The sequence below is a fragment of the Notamacropus eugenii genome, chromosome 1 (genome assembly GCF_028372415.1).
Source record: "Notamacropus eugenii isolate mMacEug1 chromosome 1, mMacEug1.pri_v2, whole genome shotgun sequence".
Taxonomy (NCBI): Eukaryota; Metazoa; Chordata; class Mammalia; order Diprotodontia; family Macropodidae; genus Notamacropus; species Notamacropus eugenii.
The window spans coordinates 330,712,186-330,738,809 of record NC_092872.1 but is presented as its reverse complement, the minus strand read 5'-3'; the positions used below and the strand labels follow the sequence as shown (position 1 = coordinate 330,738,809).

Sequence of the window (26,624 nt, the reverse complement as noted above, 5' to 3'; positions counted from 1 at the left end):
ACTAGAGATCAAAAAAAGCAAATGCCTTGTTTCCCCACCAATAGCTTCCCTATAAGGACCAGTAAAATATAAACTCCAAGACACCAGAGGCTGTTTCAATCCCCAGATCTTAGCACAGAACTTTGAATGTAATAGGCGACCAGCTGGTCCTGGAGTCAGGAAGAACTGAGTTCAAATCCAGCTTTGTCACTTAGTAGATGTGTGACCCTGAGAAAGTCAGATAACTTCTGTTTGCCTCAGTTTCCTCAACTGCAAAATAGGGATAATAGTATGTATTTCAGAGTGTTGGATGTGAGGATCAAATGAGATATTTGTAAAGGATTTAGCACAGTGCCTAGCACACAGTAGATGCTTAATAAATGCTTGTTCCTTTCTTGTTCCTCTTTCCAATCAGCATTAACCTGAAGCTTATAAAAGTGAAGAATGTTAATTGAATGGTTCATAATCAAGCTTGCTTACACTGTTAAATCTTTGTTAATGTAATCAAGCCTCAAATGACCTGAAGTTCATAAAATTGTTATTAGTAATGAAAAAATACTCAGAAAATTACTTAGTCTCTCCCATAAAGTATAAATCAAGAGGTTTACATAAGAAGCAAATATTATAACCATAACATTCACCATTTTCATTATTGTAGAGACAGGTCACCTTTAGAGGCAGCAATGATTTATCTATTTGATCCTATTCAATTAACTTGCCATAGATTTATAAGGAGCATCTGGTTCCAAGGGAAAAAACAAAGACAAGTATAGTTCTCCAGTCCTTACCTTTACCTCCTAGTTATCAAGGAAAACAGTTCCTGTTTAGAGTTCCAGAAAATCTACCCTTTGTCTCAGTAACCCTACTACCATTCAAAGTAGTACCCTTGGAATTTTTCATTTCTCAGAGTAACAAAGTGCTGCATAACCATTTAGGGGAATCCAGAGTTTTGATGGTATAAGTTGTTTATTAGAATCCATCTAAGAATCTTCTCTCCTCATTCTAGGCAATCAAACCTTTCCTAAAGAAAAGGGAAATGGAAGTAAAGAAAACACCTGTCCATGTTTAAGGAAGCTACTTTAATGAATAAAAATCTTTGGTTTGGCTCAACTACCCTCTAATTCTCCAGCCCACATTTTAGTCTCTTTTCTCTCAGTCCCTAATTGTCTTAAGTATAATGGCTTAAAGTTGATTTAGGGATCACTGGCAACAGTTATTACCTTTTTAAATTTCACTGGTCTGACTTAGTAATTTGACACAGGAGACATTTAGGAGACAATTTTTAAATGATCTCTAATTTAAGCTATTATAGGCAACTCAACAATAAGCAACTCAATTGTTTACGACTCATAAAGCACTAATTTTAAGGAGAACAGATTTTAGGAGAGATAAATGTGATTTGCAATCAACAACAAAATACCTCTCTCTATTATATACTGTCAATCTTTTTAATTCCTCTTGCTTAAAACTACTAAACTATAATCTTTCTCATTTTTAGAATATTTCCTTGAACACAAACATGAGGCCTAATAAAGCAAAGGAAACTATTACTCTGACATTTGAAATCTCAGCTAAGGAATTTGTGCCTAAGGAGTGTAAGCTAAAAGGTCTCTGTTTCTTTAGGTTCTCAATGCTGTGAAAAAGGTATAATAAATAGCTTAGTTCAAGTCATCTATCTTCAAGTTTTCTTTAATCTGATATGCTTTGCTTCATGGCTGCATCACAAATATAAATTTGTAATAAGAGAATGGAGCTATTATGCAATAGTTTTCCTGAAGTAAAAAACAGCAAGTAACAAATATAAATGTCATAAAAAGTGAAAATCATACCTGGAAATATTTTTAGAATAGTGTCCAAAACAACAACAAAAAACCTAATTAATCTTGGAACAGGGGAAAAAAATTAGAAAAGTCATAAAAGTTTCAGTGTAAATAAGAAAACCCTTTCTCTTCAAAAGGAGAGGTAGAATGGGTAAATTATCTCACATAAAAGAGGTAAGAAAAAGCTTTTACAGTGGAGGAGAAGTGGGAAGGAGGTGAGGGGGAGTCAGTGAACCTTATTATCATGAGAGGGAATAACATACACACTAAATTAGGTATAGAAACCTATCTTACTTACCCTACATGAAAGTAGGAAGGAAAAGGACAAGGCAGGGAGTGGGGGGCTGATAGAAGGGAGTGCAGATTGGACAAGGGGGTAGTCAGAAGCAAAACACTTTTGAGGGGAGACTGAGTGCAAGAGAAAGAATAGAATAACCAAGGTGGGGGGAAGAGGATGAAGGGAAATACAGTTAGCAATAGAAACTGTGAAAAAAATTTTGAAGCAAATTTCTCCGATAAAGGTCTCATTTCTCAAACATACAGACAACTGAGTCCAAATTTATAAAAATAAGAGCCATTTCCCAATTGATAAGTGATCAAAAGATATGATCAGTTTTCAGATGAAATAATCAAAACTATCTACAATCACATGAAAAAATGCTCTAACTCATAAATGACTAGAGAAATGCAAATTAAAACAATTCTGAGGTACTACATCAACCTGTTAGAATGGTTAACATGTTGGAGGGGAAGTGGGAAAAATGAGACATTAATGCACTGTTGGTAGAGTTGTGAACTGATTCAATCATTCTGTAGAACAATTTGGAACTACACCTAAAAGGCTATAAAATCATACACACCCCCTGACCTAGCAATATCACTACTAGGTCAGTATCTCAAAAGATTAAAAAAAACAACAAAAAGGAAAAGGCCTTAGATGTACAAAAAATATTGATAGCAGCTTTGTTCTTGGGGTAAAGAATTAGACACTGAGGGGATGTCCATTGGGGAATGGCTGAACAAGTTGTATGTAATTACGATGGAATACTATTATACTATAAAAAGTGATAAGCAGGATGATCTCAGAAAAACCTGGAAAGACTTGTATGAGCTGATGCAAAGTGAAATATACAGCATACAAGATAACAGCAATGTTGTAAGAATGATCAGCTGTGAATGACTTAACTATTGTCAGCAATACAATGATCCAAGACAACTCTGCAAGATTTATGATGAAAAATGTTGTCTGTCCCCAGAAAACGAACTGATGGCGTCTAAATGCAGATTGAAGTATACTTTTTTTTTAACTTTATTTTTCTTGAGTTTTTCTCTTGTGTATGTTTTCTTTCACAACATGATTATTATGGATATGTTTTGCATGACCACACATATGTAACCTATATTGAATTGCTTGTCTTCTTAATGAGGGGAGGTAGGGAGGGAAGAAGGGAGAAAATGAGGGACTCATTTAAAAAGGAAGGATAAATTGTTTTTTACATGTAACTGGGTAAAAATAAAATGCTAAATAAAACAAAAGAAAAGAAAACCTTTCTCTTTTAAAAGAATTATTTTAGTCAAAATTTGACCATGGAATTTCTATATTAAACCAGTGAATCCTTCGATAAATATATGCTTAGCTTTCATGGGATAAATAGCCAGTCTTCCAGTCTCCACTCTTTCTTTAATACACTACCAAATTATGCCGTGGACAAATAGGAAAGCCCAAGATAATCAAGAAATGAAGTGTCTTCCAGACCACTGGTCTTGCTTGCATCCCATGCAGCTATTATCCATAGAGATCCCAAGGAAGCAAAGATTATGGAAAAAGAAGTCTAACTTTCTCACCAAATATCACTTAAATGTCACTTACAGAACAAAAAACCAGACTAATTGAAGCAACAAAGTATCATCAGGAAGAGAAAGAAGCCACATGTGCCAGGAAAGTCAACCTACCTTCAAATCTTTCTTCAAACCCTGATAGAGAAACCTTGAGACCAAGAGACCCTGTAATAGCAGACTTTGCTACAAATCCAGTCCCTGCTACCATCATCCAGAGAATGAATCATTGTGGAGTTCTTACTTGTCAATTGCTACTACAAGTACTGCAGCTCCTGTCACCTCAGTGTCATAACTATTAAAGGCACAGAAAAGAAAATTCTCACTACCAAAGTCTTTGGCATTGTCAACTTGTGCAAAATCTGAAACAGGGGGTGGAGCCAAAATGGTGAAGTGAGAGCAAGGACTCACCTAAGCTCTTAAACAAACTCCTTCAGATATACCTCTAAGGAGAGAATCTGACCAAACTTTGGAGGTGCAGAATCTAACAGGAGGCAGACTGTGGCAGATTCATAGCCCAGGACAGACTGGAAGGTCGACGGGAAGGATCCGTTCCGTGGAGGTGAGCCCACAGCACAGAGTGCAGCACATCCAGTGCAGTGGAGTGGGAGGGCCCCTGGGAGACCTGAGACAGCAGCAGGCAGAACCGTGGAGTGGCAGCCCAGGGCGAGAGCAACAGAGCCGAGTGACAGCTGCTCAGCCCCAGATATCAGTCGCAGCAGCTCCTGAGACCTTCAGCCCGCAGATAAAACATCTGTAAGTCACCTACTTCAACTTCCGGGAGCCATGATGGCAGAGTGATCAGTAAATGCTCTCTCTTCCCCCCTTAATGACCTTGAAAGAACCATAAAATATTTCCCCAGAAAAATCCTGAATCAGTGAGAACAGCAGAGGGGGCAAATAGTCTCATAACACCTGAGGCTAGGAAAACAGCTAAAGGGGATTCCTCCTACTGTGGCAGAGGCAAACAAGATGGAGAGCAGACCCAGGGCAGTGGAAACTCCCACTAGGACCCAGGCAATCCTCAGCGCCAGAAGAGGAGCCACAGGAAGGGTGCAAACTCACACTAGGATCTAGGCATGGTGGTGAAAAGTGAAAACTATTGAGGGGGGAAGTGAGACCAGAGAGCTAAAAGCACAAACGGTTGGAAAGAGGATGGAAGGAAATACACAGATTGTAATCATAACTGTGAATGTGAATGGAATGAACTCTCCCATAAAACAGAGACAGATAGTAGAATGGATTAAAAAACACAATCCAACAATATGTTGCTTACAAGAAACACATTTGAAATGGGGGATACACACAGGGTAAAGGTCAAAGGTTGGAGTAGAATATATTGTGCTTCAGCTGATGTAAGAAAAGCAGGAGTAGCAATCCTAATCTCAGACAAAGCAAAAGCAGAAACAGATCTAATCAAAAGAGATAAGGAAGGAAACCATATCCTGCTGAAAGGCACCATAGACAATGAAGTAATATCATTACTAAACATGTATGCTCCAAGTGGTATAGCATCCAGATTCTTAGAGGAGAGGTTGGGGGAGTTGAAGGAAGAAATAGCAAAACTATACTACTGGGGGACCTGAACCTTACCCTTTCTGAATTTGATAAATCTAACCTTAAAAATAAACAAGGAAGAAGTTAAGGAGGTGAATAAAACTCTGGATAAAGTGCATGTGATAGATCTCTGGAGAAAATTGAATGGGAATAGAAAGGAATATACCTTTTTCTCAGCAGTACATGGCACATATACAAAAACTGACCATATACTAGAACATAAAAATCTCACAATCCAGTGCAGAAAGGCAGAGATAGTCAATGCATCCTTCTCTGATCATAATGCAATAAAAAATAAATGTATTAAAAGGCCATGGAAACATAAACCAAAAATCAATTGTAAACTAAATAGTCTAATCCTAAAGAAGGAGTGGGTTAAACAATAAATCATAGAAGCAATCAAAAACTCCATCCAAGAGAATAACAATAATGAGATAACCTACCAGATCTCATGGGATACTGCAAAAGCAGTTCTTAGGGGAAGTTTTATATCTTTGAATGCCTACATAAATAAAATAGAGAAAGAGGAGATCAATGACTTGGACATGCAGCTGAAAAAGTTAGAAAAAGAACAAATTGAAAATCCCCAAGTAAATACCAAATTAGAAATACTGAAAACAAAAGGAGAGATTAATAAAGCTGAAATTAAGATAACTACTGAATTAATAAAATCACTAGCTGGTTTAGTGAAAAAACTAATGATAAACCTTTGGCCAATTTGATTAAAAAAAAGAAGAAAATCATATTACTAATATCAAAAATGATAGGGGTGAACCCACCTCCAATGAGGAGGAAATTAGAACAATCATTAGAAATTACTTTGCCCAACTTTATGCCCATAAATTCGACAATCTAAATGAGATAGATGAGTATTTTAAAAAATACAAATTGCCCAGATTGACAGAAGAGGAAGTTGAATACTTAAACAACCCCATCTCAAAAAAAGAAATTGAACAAGCCATCAATGAACTCCCTAGGAAAAAATCTCCAGGACCAGATGGATTTACAAGTGAATTCTATCAAACATTTAAAGAACAGTTAATTCCAATACTATATTGACTATTTTTGAAAATTGGGGAGGAAGGAATCCTCCCAAATTCTTTTTATGACACAAATATGGTTTTGATACCTAAACCAGGAAGAGACAAAACAAGAGAAAGAAAATTATGGACCACTTTCTGTAATGAATATAGATGCAAATATTTTAAATAAGTTTTTAGCAAAACAAATACAGCATCTTATCACGAGAATAATACACTATGATCAGGCAGAATTCATACCAGGAATGCAGGGCTGGTTCAATATTAGGAAAACTATTGGCATTATTGATCACATCAACAACAAAGCTAACAGAAACCACACGATTATCTCAATAGATGCAGAAAAAGCTTTCAACAAAATACAACACCCATTCCTATTAAAAACACTGGAGAACATAAAAATAAAGGGAACTTTCCATAAAATAATAAGCAGTATCTACCTAAAACCTTCAGCAAGCATTATATGCAATGGAGATAAGCTAGATGTTTTTCCAATTAAGATCAGGGGTGAAACAAGGATGTCCATTATCACCACTATTATTCAATGTGGTACTAGAAATGTTAGCTGTAGCAATTAGACAAGATAAAGAAATTGAAGAAATAAGAATAGGCAAAGAAACTAAGTTATCACTCTTTGCAGATGATATGGTGATATACTTAGAGAATCCCAGAGATTCAAGTAAAAAACTACCTGAAATAATAAACAACTTTGGCAAAGTTGCAGTTTACAAAATAAACCCACACAAATCTTCTGCATTTCTATATATTAGTAACAAAGTCCAATAGCAAGAGATAGAAAGAGAAATCCCATTTAAAGTTAGGATAGACACTATAAAATACTTGGGAGTTTACCTGCCAAAACAAACCCAGGGACTATATGAACACAATTACAAGACACTTTTTGCACAAATAAAGTCAGATCTAAGTAAGTGGAAAAACATCACTTGGTCATGGGTAGGCTGAGCCAATATAATAAAAATGACAATTCTACTTAAATTGATTTACTTATTTAGTGCCATACCAATTAAACTACTAGATAATTATTTTCTAGAGCTGGATAAAATAATATCAAAATTCATCTAGAAAAACAAAAGGTCCAGAATATCAAAGGGACTAATGAAAAGAAATGCTAGGGAAAGTGGCCTAGCTCTACCAGATCTCAAATTGTATTATAAAGCAGCAATTATCAAAACCACTTGGTACTGACTAAGAAACAGAAGGGTAGACAAGTGGAATATGCTAGACACTCAAGACACAGTAGGCAATGAATATAACAATCTCCTGTTAGATAAACCCAAGGACCCCAGCTTCTGGGATAAGAACTCACTGTTCAACAAAAATTGCTGGGAAAACTAGATAACAGTGTGGCAGAAACTAGGAATAGACAAATGCCTGACACCATACACAAGAATAAAGTCCAAATGGGTACACGATCTAGGTATAAAGACTGATACTGCGGACAAACTGGAGGAGCAAGGAAGTGTATTTATCAGATTGATGGAGAAGGGAAGAATTTTTCACTAAAGAAGAGATAGAAAGCATTATGAAGTGCAAGATGGATAATTTTAATTACATTAAACTGAAACATTTTTCCACAACCAAACCCAATGCAAGCAAAATTCGGAGGGATGTAATATATTGGGAAAAATTTTTTACAGCTAATCTTGGGAATAAAGGCCTCATCTCTAGAATATATAGAGAACTGAGTCAATGTACAAAAACACAAGTCATTTCCCAATTGATAAATGGTCAAAGGATATGAACAGGCAATTTTCAGAGGAAGAAATTAAAGATATCTATAATCATATGAAAAAATGCTCTAAATCACTTCTGATTAGAGAGATGCAAATTAAAACCACTCTGAGGTACCACATCACACCTATCAGAGTGGAATACATGACAGAACAGGAAAATGATAAATGTTGGAGAGGACATGGGAAAGTTGGAACATTAATTACTAGCTGGTGGAGCTGTTAGTTCATCCAACCATTCTGGAGAGCTATTTGGAACTATGGCCAAAGGGCTACAAAAATATGCATACTCTTTGACCCAGCAATATGGCTTCTAGGACTGTATCCCCAAGAGATCATAAAAATGGGAAAGGGTCCCACATGTACAAAAATATTTATAGCAGCACTCTTTGTAGTGGCCAAGAACTGGAAATCAAGGGGATGCCCATCAACTGAGGAATGGCTGAATAAATTATGGTATATGAATGTAATGGCATACTATTGAGCTATAAGAAATAATGAATAAGAAGATTTCAGAAAGGCCTGGAAAGACTTATATGATCTGATGCTGAGTGAAAGGAGCAGAATCAAGAGAACTTTGTGCACAGCAACAACCAGTGTGGAAGAATTTTTTCTGGTAGATTTGCATCTTCATAGCAATGCAAGGACTTAAAAAAAAAAATTCCAATGATCTTCTAAGGCAAAATGTCTTCCACATCCAGAGAAAGAACTATGGAGTTCAATCGCAGAATGTAGTAGATCATTTTTTTGTGTGTGTATTTAATGTTTTGGTTTGTTGGATGATTTCTCCGATTCATGTTAATTCTTCTACACAGCATGACTATAGTGAAAATGTATTCAATAGGAATGTATGTGTAGATCCTATATAGAATTGTATGCTGTCTCAGGGAGGGAGAGGGGTGGGGGAGGTAGGTGGAGGGGGAAATCTAAATTTTATGGTAGTGATTGTAGAACACTAAAAATAGATAAAATTAATATAAAAAAATCTGAAACAGATACAGCAGAGAATCCTAGAGAGTAAACTAAAAAACTAATTGAAACAATTAACTTCAGAAAAGCTGTAGAATATAAAATAAACCCACGCAAATTATCAGCAATAAAATTCAGCAGACAGAAACAGAGAAATTCCACTCAAAATAATTACAGATAGCATAAAATGCTTGGGACTCTACTTTCAAAGCACACACAGGAACTATATGAATACTATTCCAAAATATTCTTCACAAATAGGGATCTAGATAACTGGAGCAATATGAATTGCTCATGGACAGGCAAAACTTGTATAATAAAAACAACAATATCTAAATTAATTTACTTATTCAGTTCCATTACAATCAAATTACCAAATGATTACTTTATAGAACTAGAAAAAAATTGTAACAAAAAACTCATCTGGAAGAACAGAAGGGAAATAATGAAAAAAAAGTGAGAAGGAAACAAGTCCAGAAATATCAGATCTTCTTAAACTATACTACAAAGTTATAAACATCAAAGCAATTTGGTATTTGTATGAAACAAAAAAAATGGAACAAGAACTGATTCACAATACAGAAGCAAACAAGAACAGCAATCTAGTGTTTGATAAGCACAAAAATCCCATAGAGCAAGAATTCATTATCTGCCAAAACTCACTGGAAAAAGTGGAAAGCAGTCTAGAAGAAATGAGGCATAGATCAAGATCTCACCCTGAATACCAAGACAAAGTCTAAATGGGTACATGATTTAGATACAAACAGTGATATCATAAAAAAAAAAAAAAAAAATAGAACAGCAGACCTAAACAAAGAGGAAGAGTACATGGCAAAACAAGAGATAAGATTCACCCAAGAAAAAATGAACAACCTTGGTTACATAAAATTAAAAAGCTTATGCACAAGCAAAAACAATTTAGGTAAAATTAGAAGAGAAGCAAGAAATCAGGGGGGAAAATCTTTATAGCAAGTTTCTCTGATAAAGGCCTCATTTCTAACATATATAGGGAACTAATGACAAATGGTCAAGGGATGTAAACGGACATGTTTCAGAGGAAGAAATTCAAGCTATCTATAGCCTTATGAAAAAAATGTTCTAAATCACTAATAATTAGAGAAATGAAAATTAAAACGTTAAAATATCACCATGACAAAAAAAAGGAAAACAAAAATGCAGAAGAGGCTGTGGGAAAGTAGGTATTAATTAGCACACTGCTGATTTTTAAGAATGGAAAACCCTGAGACACAGAGTTTCTGGCTAATTAATAATCAATTAGGCTAGCTAATAATTAATAAATTTATGATCAGTAGTTTCTATCAGCAATCAAAGACAAAACACATGGAGCACCTGAAAGTTTTAAATAATCCTTGAAAGGGAATTCAAGAGAAAGTTCCTATGTTACAAGCATTATCTTTCCATGTAGGAATGCAAACAGCTTAACCTTATTAAGTCCCTTATGGTTTCCCTTTTCTGTTTATCATTTTTTGCTTCTCTGGAGTTTTGTATTTGAAAATCAAATTTTCTATTCAGCTCTAGTCTTTTCATCATGAATGCTTGAAAATCCTCTATTTCATGGAATGTCCATGTTTTCCCCTGAAGAATTTTGCTCAGTTTTGCTGGGTAGGTCATTCTTGGTTATAATCCTAGCTCCTTTGCTCTCTGCAATATCATATTCCAAGTCCTCTGATCCTTTAATGCAGAAGTTGCTAAACCTTGTATTATCTCTGACTCCATGATACTTGAATTATTTCTTTCTGTATGCTTGCAATATTTTCTCCTTGATCTGGAAGCTCTGAAATTTGGTTATAATATCCCTGATAATTTTCCTTTAGGGATCTCTTTCAGGAGGTGATTGGTAGAGTCTTGTGATTTCTATTTTACCCTCTGATTCTAGAATATCAAGGCAATTATCCTTCAAAATTTCTTGAAAGATGATGTCTAGGGTCATTTTTTATCATGGCTTTCAGGTAATAGGATAATTTTAAAATTATCTCTCCTGGATCTATTTTCCAGGTCAGTTCCTTTTCCAATGAAATATTTCAAATTGCCTTCTATTTTTTTCTTTCTTTTATAATTTCTTGATTTCTCATAGATTCTTAAGATCCTCTGTCTTAAGTATTAAGTCATTTTCCTCTGTTTTTCAGGGTTTATTCATATATGCCTAACTCATTTACTAGATATTAAGGTCGTACATCCTTCTGCTGCTAATACTTTCCCTGGTGATTTATCTGCTTGTGCTCAATGTATTTAAGCTCTCTTCTTCCTGAGATCTTTGTTATTTGATATTACAACAGTCTTTTTACCTCCTTCTTTTCCCCCTATTGCTCACTTTCTGACTCTCTCTTAGATAGTGGTTTCCCTGGGGACTAGATCTAGTTGTCTCTGCCTCCTCCCATGCTAGATAACTTACAGTTCACCAACAAAGGTCTCTGCCCCAAATGACTTTTGGGTATACAGAACTGGCCCTCTTAGGGGTAAGGCACTTTCTCTCAGGTTTAGTGGACAGCAGACAATGCCACAAAGTTCCCTTATTACCCCCATGGAGTCTTGTTCCATTGTCTTTGTTCCTCAGTTCCCTGGCCCAGAGGTTCAGAGCACTGACACTCTGGTGATTTGATAGTCAGAAACTCATTACTGTCAGCTGGCATTTAGATTTCTGATGCTCAGCAGAGGTAGGGCAAGAGATGTTAAACTGTGAGGTTGAGCTCTATTTCAAGCCCAGCCACGTACCTTGCCCCCTTCCTTTTGCTGTTCTGCTCTACTAAAGAGAACTTTGCAGTACAAAATGCTTCCGCAGCACTGGCCACCGGGGCCTCTGCATACTTGTGCGGGCTGGAGTCCAGATCTCTAAGACAATGGAAAGAGGGATGAAGGACTAGAGTAAGAGTGTAGGGTTGAATTTTTTTGCAAGTACATGGATTCCAGCAGCATGGTAGACAATAGTGGAAAGAATGCTGAATGAGCTCAAGGTAGAGGTAGCTTGAGGTTTCATGGGTTTTTTTTTTTTGTTTGGTTGGCTTGATTTAGTTTCTTGTAAACCTTCTTTTGAGTTCCTGGTGTGCTAGATTATGGAAATAGCTAATGTTGTTTCACCTTTGGTACATAATTTCTATACTGGAGAGGTCTGAGAAGTAATGGGAATCAGAGAAAATATGTGGTCCTCCATCTTATTGGGCTTATGACCTGCAAATCCCAACTATGATTGTGTTAGTCACTTTTTTTTAGCACAGTTGAAAATTGTTTTCAAGAATGGCTGGACCAATTTATAGTTCCACAATGTTTTAGCATAATCTGCCTTTCCATAACCCCATCCAGTGCTATTGCCTGATCTGTTATCTCTCCCAATTTGTTGGATATGAGGTAAAACCAGAGTTATTCTGACTTGCATTTTTCCTTTTATTATTGACTTTGGGTATATGACTGATAATGGTCATCTGGCCTCCATTTGATATTTGTTTGGTTACTTAGTTGGTTTTTAAAACTAGATCTCTCCACCTGACCACAGCTAGAAATGCAGCAGCCACATATCAGCCCACTTATGATTAGTGCAGAAGTTTTGAACTGATGCATTTCTGACTTGGGCTCATTTACCCCTCCTTACAGTGTCTGGGGCTTCCCTCACATTTCAGGGGCTAACTATTTTAATGCCAGACTTAATGTAGACATCTAATTGGCATCAGCCATATAACTTAGAATTCCCAAACTCAAAAGATCTACAGGCCTCAGCTTCTTCAATAAGATGAATCACACCACAGCCTGTTCCACTCTTCAGACAACATATTTTTTTAGTAACTTAACCTTAGGCTGAGCCAAAAATCTATCCTGCTATTACTTTTACCTAATTAATAGGACCAGATTGTTGGACTGATTATTACAGCTTTAAATTTACACGTGAAAAGACTGAGATTACAGGAAGTGAAGTCAATTGCCCAGTAACACAAAGAACTTGATAACGGAAATGAACCTGGAATCTGGGTCTCCTGCCCAGTAAGTGGCCAGAAGCTATAGGAAGTCAAACTCACATCCCTGGCACCTACCCAAGAGTCTAGGTTTGTCTCTGTATTTATGAAGCAAAGTTTCTGAAACCGAATTGTTCTAAGAGTAGAAAGAACTTCAAACTATTCTGTCGGATATAACGCAAACAGACAGCAACTCTAAGAGATATTCGTTGTATTGATTTCTATCACTTCACTTACTACTGAATAGTCAAATATAGAAGTCTCTTGTAATAACATGATATCTATCCATTTCCTAGCTTCTGTCATATAAAAAAATCCTAATAAGGTCAGAACATATACAAAAGCATTAATATGCCCCATCTATATATTCTTACATACTTGAGTATTAACTACCTTCAGAAGGAGGGAAGGAAAATACAAATACTCTGGAATGATATAGTTGAGTTGATTCAATGAAAAGTTCATGGCAAATTTTAGCATAATTTCTTCATTCACTGATTTATATATAAAAAAGCTGTTAGGCCATTACTGCGGGCTAGGTACTGAGGGAGAATTAAGGGTACCCAATGTGGTTTCTGCTTTCAAGGAGCTTGTAATCTAGAATCTATAGTTGTATACATGTATGAAATATCTAATATTTCAGATCATTTGCAAATCTATTTTCTTAGTTGATGGAGTTATTCTATCTCTATATCTCAGTTTCTTTATCAATAAAATGGGGATTTATATCCCTTGAAATTTTAAAGTATGAGAAAAGATGTGGAAATTGTTTGAAATATTAGAAATGTCATATATATAAAGGCATAATTAGCTACAAGACTGTATGCCACTTGAAGACAGTGATCCAGGCTACCTCGTTCCCTGGAAGGAATTCTATGGAAGAGAAACACAGTTTTTCATAGAAACATGTTTATTAATATGGAACTAACACTAATGTAGAGATACATCCCAAAGGTTATTGCTGTCATGGGACAGTGATATACCTACTGTGTCTGTCTACTGACTGCAGAATAGCATTATTCTTCATGCCTGCTTTCTTTTTCCACCTATTTGTCTAGCTAGAAGATGAATGAATTCTATAAACAGTGGTACCCCAAGGGAACACTGTCAAGGAAACTGGACTGAGTAAGCTTGAAAGAAATAAAATGTCAGCCCTTCAGGCAAAAGTACAGTGAACCTGTCTAAGATGACTTGGATCAAGATTAGACATGCTTAGGTAAAAAGGAAAAATGCCCCCTTGCAAGTCAGGGTACTTGAGATAAGGAGGAGGTGGGGAAGGAAGGAGGGGTATGGAGAGAAGGAGGGAGGAAGGGAAGAAGGAAGAAGGAGGAAGAGGGGAGAGGAAGAGAGAGAGAGAGAGAGAGAGAAAAGAAGAAGAAGGAGAAAAGGAACTGGAAATAAACAGCAATGTTTTCAAACAAAAGCTTAAAACATGGAATGCTGCTTCTGGGGCGTGTGTGTGTGTGTGTGTGTGTGTGTGTGTGTGTGTGTGTGTGTGTGTGTGTATTGGTGGGATAACCGTCTTCTTGAGAGGAAAGCTTTAAGATTCTTGGTTGCTTGACTAGATAAGCTATAAGACTGAATGAAAAGGACTAGAATGTGTCTTATGAGTAATGTATGACAGAATTTAACAAGCTGGATGCCAGGAAGGACATACGGATGGAAGGAAGGAAGGGAGGAACGAAGGAAGGAGGGAGGGAGGAAGGGAGGAAGGAAGAAAAGAGGGAGGGAGGGAGGGAGGGAGGAGAGTGTCTGAGGCTAGATTTGAACTCAGACCTTCTTAACTCCAAGCCTGGTGCACCATCCAGGTTATATATGGAAATGCTTATTTTATATGGTATTTGTAAAGTTCACAATTAAAAAAAAATTAATCTGACAAACTATCATTTATACAGTATCTCTTTACATATTTTATACATATTCTTTTTATACATTTATAGAGATTTTTTGTACAATGTTCTAAGTATAAATTTTCCATTACCTTAAACTGATAAAAATGATTCTCCATACAGCATAACTATTGATTATTAAGACAAAGCTTTAGTTCATGCCCTTTTAAATTTTTTGTCTTTTACTGTGAATTTAGCAATCAATCATAAATATTTCAATATACAAAGAACATAAAAAGGATTGCACATAAGATCATTAACCTCTTCTACGTATCTATTTAAATATATATTAAATTTAACAAAGTGATAACAAAATTGTCCTGTTAGTGTTCTCTTCTGAACTGTTTTATTTTCCATTTTAATGGCATAATTCTCTTTCCTTTTTTAAAATCTGTCTCTACCCAGTAACTCCCTTCCAGAAGAACTACCATCTCCCTTGCCTAAGCCACTTAGCAATCAATGAGCATAATCAAAGAAAAAAGCGAAACAAATCAAAACAATATGACCATGTCTGAATATGCATATCTCATTCTGAATCTCTCTGCCAAAAGGCAAGAAACACATTTTATCATTTGTCATCCAATGGTCACTTCAGAATTCTGAAGTATTTCAAATTATTTTTCTTGCCTGGTTGTGGTCCATACCACCTTCAATTACAAGAAAAACACAAAACAGTTAATCATTTTAATTCTTTAAAAAGCAGGTGTGAATTTGACTTATAACTTTCTGAATACCATTTTATCACTCTATATTTTGTACTGCACTAAAAATATCACTCTAAAATTAAAAGGATATGATCCCCATTGATTAACCATTGGGGAAACAAATAATTATTCACATATCAGGAGAGGTAGACCAAAGTATTAACATTCTAGAGCAAAATCAAACTGTCTGCTCATATACAATTTTCATCAAATGTTTTGTCAACTAAAAAGGTCAATCCTCATAAAAGTCCCCTTCAACAAATTTTAGGTATTCCTTAGGGATAAATATAATATGCCTGATATCGAGTTTTTTATTTTTAACCTCTGAACTACTAACGTAGAGGCAATTCAAATGTCTCTTTAGGAAATCAACAATTTGCAGAACTCTACAAGGCACAAAAGAATTAAGCAGGAGATACGGTACTTGCTGACAAGCTGAGTATATGGCCATGTACACCATATTCTAAGAAACACAGTCAAAAAAGTAAAAAAAAAAAAACAAAACATCTTTGATTTACTCTAGCATAGGAATAATGCCAGAATCAGGTGATTTTCCTTGATAGCAATAGCAGATTGTGTATGACAGAATTTATGTATGACCTCTCCATAAAGGAGAGGTTTAAAAAAAAAAGCTAGAAAGCAAAGTTTGTTAGTTGCCATCACTAGAAAAAAAACAATTTAGTACAGGAAAATGAAATAATATGATATTAAAAATATCACCAATATCTAGAATTCCTTTATAATTTATAGTTTCACATATATTAACTCTTTTGATGTACCAACCTATAAGACAGGTAGAGAAAGTATTACATTTTATAGATGTGGAAACTAGTTGTGGAGCAGGATTAAAATTCAGAAATAGTGACTTGAGTCACATCATTGTGGAGTCAGTTCACTCTGCTATATCACAAAATTAAAAACAAAACCTTCAACTTCCCCCCAAAATATTTTATATGTGATGTATGTATAAGGGGAGCAAGGATCTCAATCATAGCGGTGGAAAGACAAGACAAAAGTTGCCTTCAGTCCCTGCCACTCCAGAGTTGCTAGGTGTCTCTTTGAGGAACTTAATGAAGATTCAAGGAAATTATCACATCCCAATAACATGAAAAACACTGAAAGAATTCACTCATTCAGGTTGGACGAATAGTTAGGGAAGAGATGAAGGAAAATTCTCCAAGGACCCAGAGACTAGCGCAGGCTAACACAGTCAAAAGCTAAATCAACTATCTTCAACAGTTTTATATCAAGCCCAGTAAACACTTTCAGTTTTTCTATAGCTCCATGTCAAAATTATAAAAGCCTTTCTTATGGCCTTATATGCCTTTTTTTTTTTCATTTTTTGGTCAAACTGCTTTCCAGTTTCCTCAGCAGAACTTGTAAAATAAGGAGTTCTTCCTCAAGTAGATTGCGGATAACAATGAGAAATGGGGGTTTGCTTTAACTGAATTTATTGAGCAAGTTTCTCCTATCTGTCCTTTGCAAATTATTCTACTTGCTGGTTTACATCATTTTCATCATATTTTAACTGCTTCTCTGTGCCTATGCATTTTGGGGTTTTGAGAAGAAGAGAAGGGAAGGTGCATTTATACAGCTAGACACTGTACTAAGCACTTTTACAAATATTCTCATTTGAGCCTCACAATAACCCTTCAAGGCAAATGCTAACATTATCCCTATTTTACAGCTAAGGAAATTGAGGAAAACAAAGGTTAAGAAACTTGCCCAGGGTAACACAGATACTAAGTATCTGAGATTGGATTTGAATTCAAGTCTTCCCAACTCCAGACCCAATAGACTCTCCACTGCACCACCAGCTTTTTTGTGTAAATGAGTGCTGTATTTTGTCAAGTGCTTTTCTACATCTATTGCTATAATCATGATTTGGTATGTTTAACTTTTGGAAGGCAAATGGATAGGAAAAGTTTGTGCCTTTTCTTTCAGTTTCGTAGAACACATAGTATTGTGCATTGAGCTATAAATGACTTAGCATCTGCTCACTTAGAAGGGTGGAAAATTAGTTTCACCTATACCTGAATAACTGGTGTGGTATATATATTTTTATATTATATTTTAGGATCAACATAAAGTGTTCTATTCAGTTGGAATCAATGCTTCCAATAAAAGCTAAGTGTTAGTCCATACTGAACCAAACATAAATGTGTGGAATATATCACTGAATTAGAAATTTATATACTTTGATAAGCTGAATAAAATCATAGCTACTTAACTAGCTTTTGAAATGTGTATATATATACATATACTTTTTTTAAATTTAAATATCAAATAAAACAAGCATTTATACACATACATAAAAAGGGATGCAAAGAGAAATGTATATGAATAAGTGAATCTATTACAAAGAACTTGTTTTTCTTTGTCCTGTAACTTTCAAAACTTTTCTATTCATCTGTAATTTCTTCAGGCCTACTTCTTATACTCTGTTCTCTTCTCCTGGTGGATGGTTTGGCAGAAGGAGGGAGGAGGGAACAGAGAGGTGAGGGGAACCCTATCACTATCACCCCACATTCTCTCCTCAATTGACATTAAAAGAAAATACTTATAGCAAATATGCATAATCAAGCCAAATAAATTTCCACACTGCTCATATTATTTGGCATTATTTGGGTCATATTATTTTGGCAATATGATCACATTGTTTTCTTCAAGTTGAACCATTTTTGTACTTTGTGTGGTACAGTATGTACCACACATACTTTGGTTGCTGGGATTTTATTTTTAAAAGCTTGTGCCCATATTTTCTTTCCCTGGGTTAGACCATATTTTATAATAAAAGAAATTTGGGAGAATACTTTACCATTCATTAGGAATAATATGTGTAGCATATATACTGATTCTCTTTAAATGTTTTATAGAACTCTTCTGTAAATCCAACTGGATCAAGTGTTTATTATTTTAATTAATTCCTTTAATGAAAGACAATGAGTCAAAATGGATAAAAGATAAGCCTAAGAGATAAGGGCTCAAGTTTTCCCTCTGACTGTACAATCCTAATCAAATCACTGAACTTCTTCACGTTCCCAGATAAGTTACAGAAAAGTTTCCCATCTGCATCAATGCCTGTCATTTTTTCCCCACTAATTCTTTACACTGAAGAATTCACAGTCCCAGAAGAATAATTTTTAAAAAAATACTTTTAGGGATAGGTCAAATTCACTTCATAAAAATTATATTAAGATCTCTTTCTTGCTTAGATAATTTGGTTGGTCAATATTCATTTATTAGGTACCTGTTATGTGTCAAAGTCATTTCTAAACACTGGATACAAAGAAAGACAAAAACATGGTACTTGACCTCAAGAAGTTCACATTCTAATGGAGAAGACAACGTGCAAACAATCACACATATAAAAGATATATACAGTGTAAATGGGAAGAAATTTCAAAGAAATGCAGGAGGGGGACCAGGAAAAACTTCTTACAGAAGATGAGATTTGAGAAGAAAATCACAGAAGCCAAGAAGCAGAAGTAAAAAAGGAAAGATTTCCAGGGATGGGGGAGGACTAGTAAAAAGGCAGAGTCAGGAGATAGAGCGGCATATGCAAGCAACAGTCAGGTCACTGTTGCTAGATTGCAAAATATATGAAAGGGAGCACAGTATAGGAAGGCTGGAAAGACAGGAAAGGACCAGGATGGGAAGGGCTTTAAAAACCAGAAGATTTTATATTTGATCCTGGAGGCAACAGGGAGAAGCTGTAGTTAATGGAATAGGAAGGAAATATGGTCAGACTCCTGTTTTAGGAAGCTCACTAGCTGATCAGAGGACAGTCCAGAGTAAAGAAAGGCATAAGGCAGAAACCAACTAGAAAGCTATATAGTCTAGGTATGAGGTGATATGACCTCTGGATGCCAGCTGTGGTAGTGGGGAAGAAAGGGATATAAAGAAGATATATTGTAAAGATAAAAATAATAAAGGTGATTCTGAATCTGGTAGGATCCCTTCTTTCATGATTTTTGTAAACATAATATGAGAATTAATTATTCTTTGCCTGACAGAATTCTCTTATGAATCTATCACATCCTGGTGTTTTTTTTTTCCCCTGAAAGTTCATTACCAGTATCAAAAATGAAAAGGGTGAATGCACCTTTAATGGGGAGGAAATTAAAACAATAACTAGAAATTATTATGCCCATACATTTGACAATTTTAGTGAAATGGAAGAATATTTACAAAAATATAAATTGCCCTGATTAATGGAAGGGGAAATAAAATACTTAAATAAACCCATCTCAGAAGAAGAAACTGAACAAGTCATCAATGTTTGGAAAAATCTAGGGAAAAATCTTCAGAGTCAGATGGATTTAAAAGTGAATTCTATCAAACATTTAAAAAACAGTTAATTCCAATACCATATAGACTACTTGGGAAAACTGGCAAAGAAAAAGTCCTACCAAATTCTTTTTATGATGCAAATATGGTGCTGATACCTAAACTGGGAAAAGCCAAAACAGAAAAAGAATATTATAGACCAATTTCTCTACGGAATATAGATGCAAGAATTTTAAATAAGATATTAACAAAAACATTATAGCAACTTATCACGAGAATAGTACACTTTGATCATGTAGGATTTATAGTAGGAATGTAGGGCTGATTCAATATTAGGAAAACTATCAGCATAACTGAACATATCAATAACAAAACTAACAGAAACAATATGATTATCTCCATAGATGCAGAAAAAACTTTTGACAAAATACAACACCCATTCCTACTGAAAACACTGGAGAACATAGGAGCAAATGGAACCTTCCTTAAAATAATAAGTAGTATAAGCAAGCATTACATGTAATGGGGATAAGCTAGATGCATTTCCAATAAGAAGGGGGGTGAAACATAGATTTCCATTATCACCACTCTTATTCAATATGGTACTAGAAATGTTAGCTTTAGCAATAAGAGAAGAAAACCAAATAGAAGGAATTAGTATTCCTATTGGCAAAGAAGAAACTAATTTATCACTCTTTGCAGACGATACGATGACATACTTAGGGAATCCCAGAGAATCAAGTAAAAAACTACTTGAAAATGAAATAACTTTAGCAAAGTTGCAGGATACAAAATAAACCCACATAAATCATCTGCATTTCTACATATTACTAACAAAGTCCAACAGCAGAAGATAGAAAGAGAAATCCCATTTAAATTTACTATTGACTGTATGAAATATTTGGGAGTCTACCTGCCAAAACAAACCCAGGGGACTATACAAACAGAATTACAAAACACTTTTTGCACAAATAAAGTCAGATCTAAATAACTGGAAAAACATCAGTTGCTCATGGTTAAGGCCAAGCTAAAATAATAAAAATAAGAAGTCCACCTAAATTAATTTACTTACTCAGTGCCATACCAATCAAACTACCAAAAACATATTTTATACAGCTAGAAAAAATAATATTGAAATTCATCTGGAAGAACAAAAGGTTCAGAATGTCAAGGGAATTAATGAAAAGAAACAATAGGAAAGCTGGTCCAGACATACCAGATCTTAAATAGAATTATAAAGCAGCAATCATCAAAACTTCTTTGTACTGGCTAAGAAATAGAGGGGTAGATCAGTGCAATAGGTTCCATACACAAGACACAGTAGTCAATGAATATAGCAGTATACTGTTTGATAAATCCAAGGACCCCAGCTTCTGGGATAACAACTTACTATTTGACAAAGACTGCTGGGAAAACTGAAAAATAGTGTGGCTGAAACTGGGCATAGACCAATGCCTGACGTATACCAGAATAAAGTCCAAATGGGTACCTGACCTAGGTATAAAGGCTGATACTATAAACAAACTAGGGGAGCAAGAAATAGTTTATTTGTCAGATTTATGGAGAATGGAGGAATTTATAACCAAACAAGAGATAGAGAACATTATGAAATGCAAAATGGATAACTCTGATTACATGAAATTGAAAAGTTTCTGCACAAAGTCAATGCAACCAGGATTGGGAGGGAAACAGAAAACTGGGAAAGAATTTTTATAACCATTGTCTCTGATAAAAGCCTCATTTCTAAAACACATAGAGAACTGATTCAAATTTATAAGAATACAAGTCATTCCCCAATTGATAAATGGTCAAAGCATATGAACAGGTAGCTTTCAGAGAAAGAAATTAAAGCTATCTATAGTCATATGAGAAAATGCTCTAAATCACTATTAGAGAGATGCAAACCAAAACAACCCTGAGGTACCACATCACACCTATCGGACTGGATAGCATGACAAACTAGGAAGATGACAAATGTTGGAGAAGACGTGGGAGAGTTGGAACACTAATTCACTGTTGGTGGAGCTGTGAGCTGATCCAACCATTCTGAAGAGCAATTTCAAACTATGTCCAAAGGACTATAAAAATGTGCATACCCTTTGCCCCAACAACACCACTTGCTTCTAGGGCTGTATCCCGAAGAGATCATAAAAATGGGAAAAGGACCCACATGTAAGAGTAAAAGTCTAAGTAAAACTATTTCCATAGGCTTTCTATACCCCCCCATACATCCACCTCTTATCTGCCTTATTCCAAGTACCTTGAATTTATTTACACTATTAATTTTCTTTCTGTGTTATGTGTCGATGCATCCCCCACTTTCCTTAATTTTTTACTTTCTTCACTCAGGGGTATGGTTTTACACTATCTCACCCTACCTAATTCAATTGTGCCCTCACAAACTGCTTTTATATTATTTATTCCATTCACCTTGTATTTTCTGTGTACAAGTTGTTCCCTCCTCCTCCCCCGTAAAAAATAAGCTACCTTAGGGCAGAGACAGTTTTGTGTTTGTCTTTGTACCCCGAGCACCCAGGAGAGTTTCAGGGGCACATAGCAGGCTCTTAATAAATGCCTGTTGAATTGAATTGAAATGGTCCAAAATCCTTCCTTTCCCCCAATATTCTCCAAGTTCAACTAACATTTTATTTTGTCATCACTTTCTAAGAAGCTTTAACTTATTTCTTCTTTATATTTATCTCCTAATCTATTGTGAATTCTACTCTCCCATTTAATGTTACATATTTCTTCTTTATTCCCTTTCAATCCATCAGAAGGGAGAAAATTTCTGAAGTAATAAATGTCAGCTACATCCTCTATACTATTTCTATGTTAATGCATTTACAGATATCAGTCAAACTTCTTTTCCCTTTATGAACTTATTAATAGAGTGTTTTAGGGAAAGGTCTTCTACTATGGCTCACTCACTGAAGTAGCAATTCATGAAGGAAACAATGACATAAGGAAGAAATCCATTTATCTTCAGTCAAGTGTAGCACCCTCCCTTTAAAATAACCACACATGACTCTTAAAGAGGGCATATCTTACCTCTGGATATATATTCAATCCACACATCTCCTTTCTTGGGGGTGGGATGAAATGCAGAAAAAGATGGCATTCCCTCAGAGAAGGTAGTCTACTATGTTTGTCAATCACCACCAACATATACTACAAACCAAAGACCTCTCTCAGGGAAGCTTACAAAAGAAGTGTGTGTGTATGTGTGTGTTTTGAAGGGACAGAGGAAGGTGAAATAGACAATAAAATACAAGCTTAGCGTCTCAAACCTAGGGTTTTATCACTATGTGGTAATTTGCTCTTGGTCTTCCATGCTCATAAGTTCTAGGGAGTCTTCTTTAATTATTTCTAAAGAACTATTTTCTTCAGCGTGCTTTTGAACCTTGTTTTCCATTTGACTAACTCTGCTTTTAAAGCATTCTTCTCCTCACTGGCTTTTTGTTTTGAGCTAGCCTATTTTTAAAGGTGTTATTTTCTTCAGCATATTTTTGAGTCTCCTTTAGCAAGGTATTGACCCGCTTTTCATGCTTTTCTTGCATCTCTCTCATCCTTCCACCTCTCTTACTTGATCTTCAAAATCCTTTTTGAGTTCTTCATTGGCCTGAGACCATTGAATATTTATTTTGGATGTTTGGGTAACAGAAGCCTTGACTTTTATGTCTTTCCCTGATGGTAAACATTGTTCTTCCTCATCTGAAAGGATGGAAGAAGATATCTGTTCACCAAGAAAGTAACCTTCTATAGTCTTATATTTTTTCCCTTTTTTGGGCATTTTCCCAACCAGTTACTTGACTTTTGGGTCCTTTGTCAAGAGTAGGGTATACTCTGGGAATCTGTAAGATCTCAGTTCCTTCAAGGTGGCACAATCAAGCGTGTACACTGATCTGGAAGCAGAAAGAGATTTTTGTGTCCAGAATCTTAGCAGTTTCCTCTCCACAGCCACCTGGCCTCCAGTTCCTCCAAGTCAGCACTGGGGGCTGATTTTCAGATAAGCTGGATGGCCAGGGCTGTCATTCAGTATGAGACAAAGACCAGCTCCCTCAGGGCCTCTACACAGGGCTGAGGTAATATTCAGCTCCTCAGTGCCCCCAGGGGTTTTTATGATCCAACAATGGATGCGGGCTGCTATACAGGCTGCCATAAGAACTGCTGCCACCTGCCCAATGTGGCCGCTGCAGGCCGCTGCCTGAGGCCAGAGCTATGGGAAGGCCCTTCTCCCTTCCCGGCCAGCTGAAAAAACCCCATCACTGACCTTTGGTGCCTGTGGGTTGAGGGATCTGCAGACCTGCTGATGCTGGCACTGGGGATTCGCTGCTACTGTTACTGCCACTGGAGATTCCATCCCCGAGGTGTCCTCCTCCCAGAGTCACTCCATGCCCTGCAGCCAAGGCTGGGCTGGGCTCCGCACTCCGCGTCAGGTGCAACCGATGTTTCCCATGGGCCTTTCAGGTCACCCTGGGCTGGAAATCTCCTCTACTCTGTTGTTCTCCACTTCTGCTGCTCCAAAATTTGTTGAGAGTCCCTCTCTACAGGTATTTTATGGGCTATATGGGGAGACCCTGCGTATATGTGTCTTTCTACTCTGCCATCTTGGCTCCGCTCTCTTCTTTAATTATTTCTGCAGTATAGTATTCATTGATTCAATTTATTCTTTTTTTTCTGGAAGTCTTTAAGTTATCTCTTCTCATCCATCTTCAAAGTCAGGAACTATGACTTCTAGAGAATTCATCCATCCTTTAAGTTGCTACATTTACTTTTCTTTTGCCAAATTATCATCTACATCTTTCTTTTTGATCTCCAAATCATTATGGTTTTTCAGGTGCTGCTGGAGGCAGCTCTAATGCCAGTATACTTTTAGTTCAAGTTCAATGTTGGATAAATGAGATACACATAAATCATTGAAAAGTTAAAAAAAAAAAGTTGTTTACTTTGCCCTAACATAGCAATGACATGTAACAAAGATAGAATGGCATTAGTTTCTCTGGTCATAGTCCCCTTTGTCAACATGTGGAAAAGCATCTGGTCATCAGGGCAAGATATACTAAAGGACATGATGACTTACAAGATATTTAAAAAGCCATCAAGTTGGAAGGCTCTTGATTATACCTGAAGGGACTTTTTTATGCTTTTTCTGAAAGGAGAAGCTGCAAAAAAGGCAGGAGTCAATCAAGTGTAAGGCACAGCTTTGTTATTTTTTAGGAATAACCCTGGTCAGACCACATACTACCCCAACGGTGACAAGGTCTTTTAGTATCTTCTGAGGACTTTCCATCATTTAACTGCTTTCAGAGATTTTACAATCCTCCTTATATGGGAAATTCTCACTTTTGTTCAGTCATTTCAGTCATGTCTGACTCTTTGTAAACTCCATTTGGTGTTTTCTTGGCAAAGACAATGGAGTGGCTAGCCATTTCCTTCTCCAGCTCATTTTAGAAATGAGGAACTGAAGCAAACAAGGTTAAGTGACTTGCCCAGGTGACACAGCTAGTATTTGAACTCAGGAGGATGAGGCTTTCTGACTCCAGGGCCAGTACTCTATATACTGCACCACTTAACTGCCCCCATATAGGCAATACTAAGGGAAAAAGAGAGGGAAAGAAAAAAGAAAACAATACAACTCATGTGCATTCACACACACACACACACACACACAATATTCTTTACTGTTACCACGAGAAATCACCATAATGGAAGGAAAAATGTGGAGAACAAAGCCAGAGATCCTAGGCTTCTACTCCCCTCTTTGGTAGAACCCAGTATCAATAGTCTCCATGTGGTGGGAGACACCAAATCTCTGAAATTCATGGCGGTTGTCTTAATGTAAGGCAAACCAATGTAGCACCAGGAATGAGTCACGGAACAGGTGATAATATTCCTTGTATAGTCACAGATTTCTTCTCCAGTTGCAAGGTGCTGTCAAGGAGTGGGAGCAGCTCTACAAACAACAAGGCCACAGCACAGACATTTCTGGCACAGACAACAATTCTTTTTCCTACATCAGGGCTCCGGAGTAGTGACTAAGAAGTGATATGCTTGTCCTGAGACATAAGATACTGAGGCTTTCCCTGTCCCGCCACTTAATCACACTTCCTTGACCAGCTCCCCTTCCCTGCGAATTACTTGTGGGAAATGATAGTAATTTATTCAGAGTGAAGTAAGCATAACTAGGAAAATAATATGTAGATAACGACTATATTTATGTAAATGAATACTGAAATGAAGTTGAACAGTATGTAACAAATGACCAATCTTGGCATTGGAAAACAGATAAAAGAAATATACCTCTGATGCATTCCCAATAAGATCAGGGGTGAAACAAGGTTGTCCATTATCACCACTATTATTCAATATGGTACTAGAAATGTTAGCTGTAGCAATTAGACAAGATAAAGATATTCAAGGAATAAGAATAGCCAAAGAAGAAACTAAGTTATCACTCTTTGCAGATGATATGATGATATACTTAGAAAATCCCAGAGATTCAAATAAAAAGCTATTTGAAATAATAAACAACTTTGGCAAAGTTGCAGGTTACAAAACAAACTCACACAAATCTACATTTCTATATATTAGTAACAAAGTCCAACAGCAAGAGATAGAAAAAGAAATCTCATTTAAAGCTAGGGTAGACAGTATAAAATACTTAGGAGTTTACCTGCCAAAACAAACCCAGGGATTATATGAACACAATTACAAGACACTTTTTGCACAAATAAAGTCAGATTTAAGTAAGTGGAAAAACATTAGTTGCTCATGGGTAGGCCTTGCTAATATAATAAAAATGACAATTCTACCTAAATTAATATACT

The 26,624-nt window shown here is 36.1% G+C and overlaps 1 protein-coding gene across 6 annotated transcripts in view; it reads right to left on the bottom strand.

The window, feature by feature from the left end:
- Positions 1-26,624, bottom strand: part of MIPOL1 (mirror-image polydactyly 1) — a 539,636-nt gene that overhangs the window by 481,714 nt on the left and 31,298 nt on the right. For 2 of the 6 annotated variants that reach the window (XM_072629749.1, XM_072629750.1), the window contains exon 4: positions 5,636-5,694. The exons of the other annotated variants lie outside the window; for them this stretch is intronic. In XM_072629749.1, the coding sequence (XP_072485850.1) occupies positions 5,636-5,645 (10 nt within the window). In that variant the 5' untranslated portion in view covers positions 5,646-5,694. The remainder of the gene's footprint in view (positions 1-5,635; positions 5,695-26,624) is intronic. 6 annotated transcript variants of the gene reach the window in all.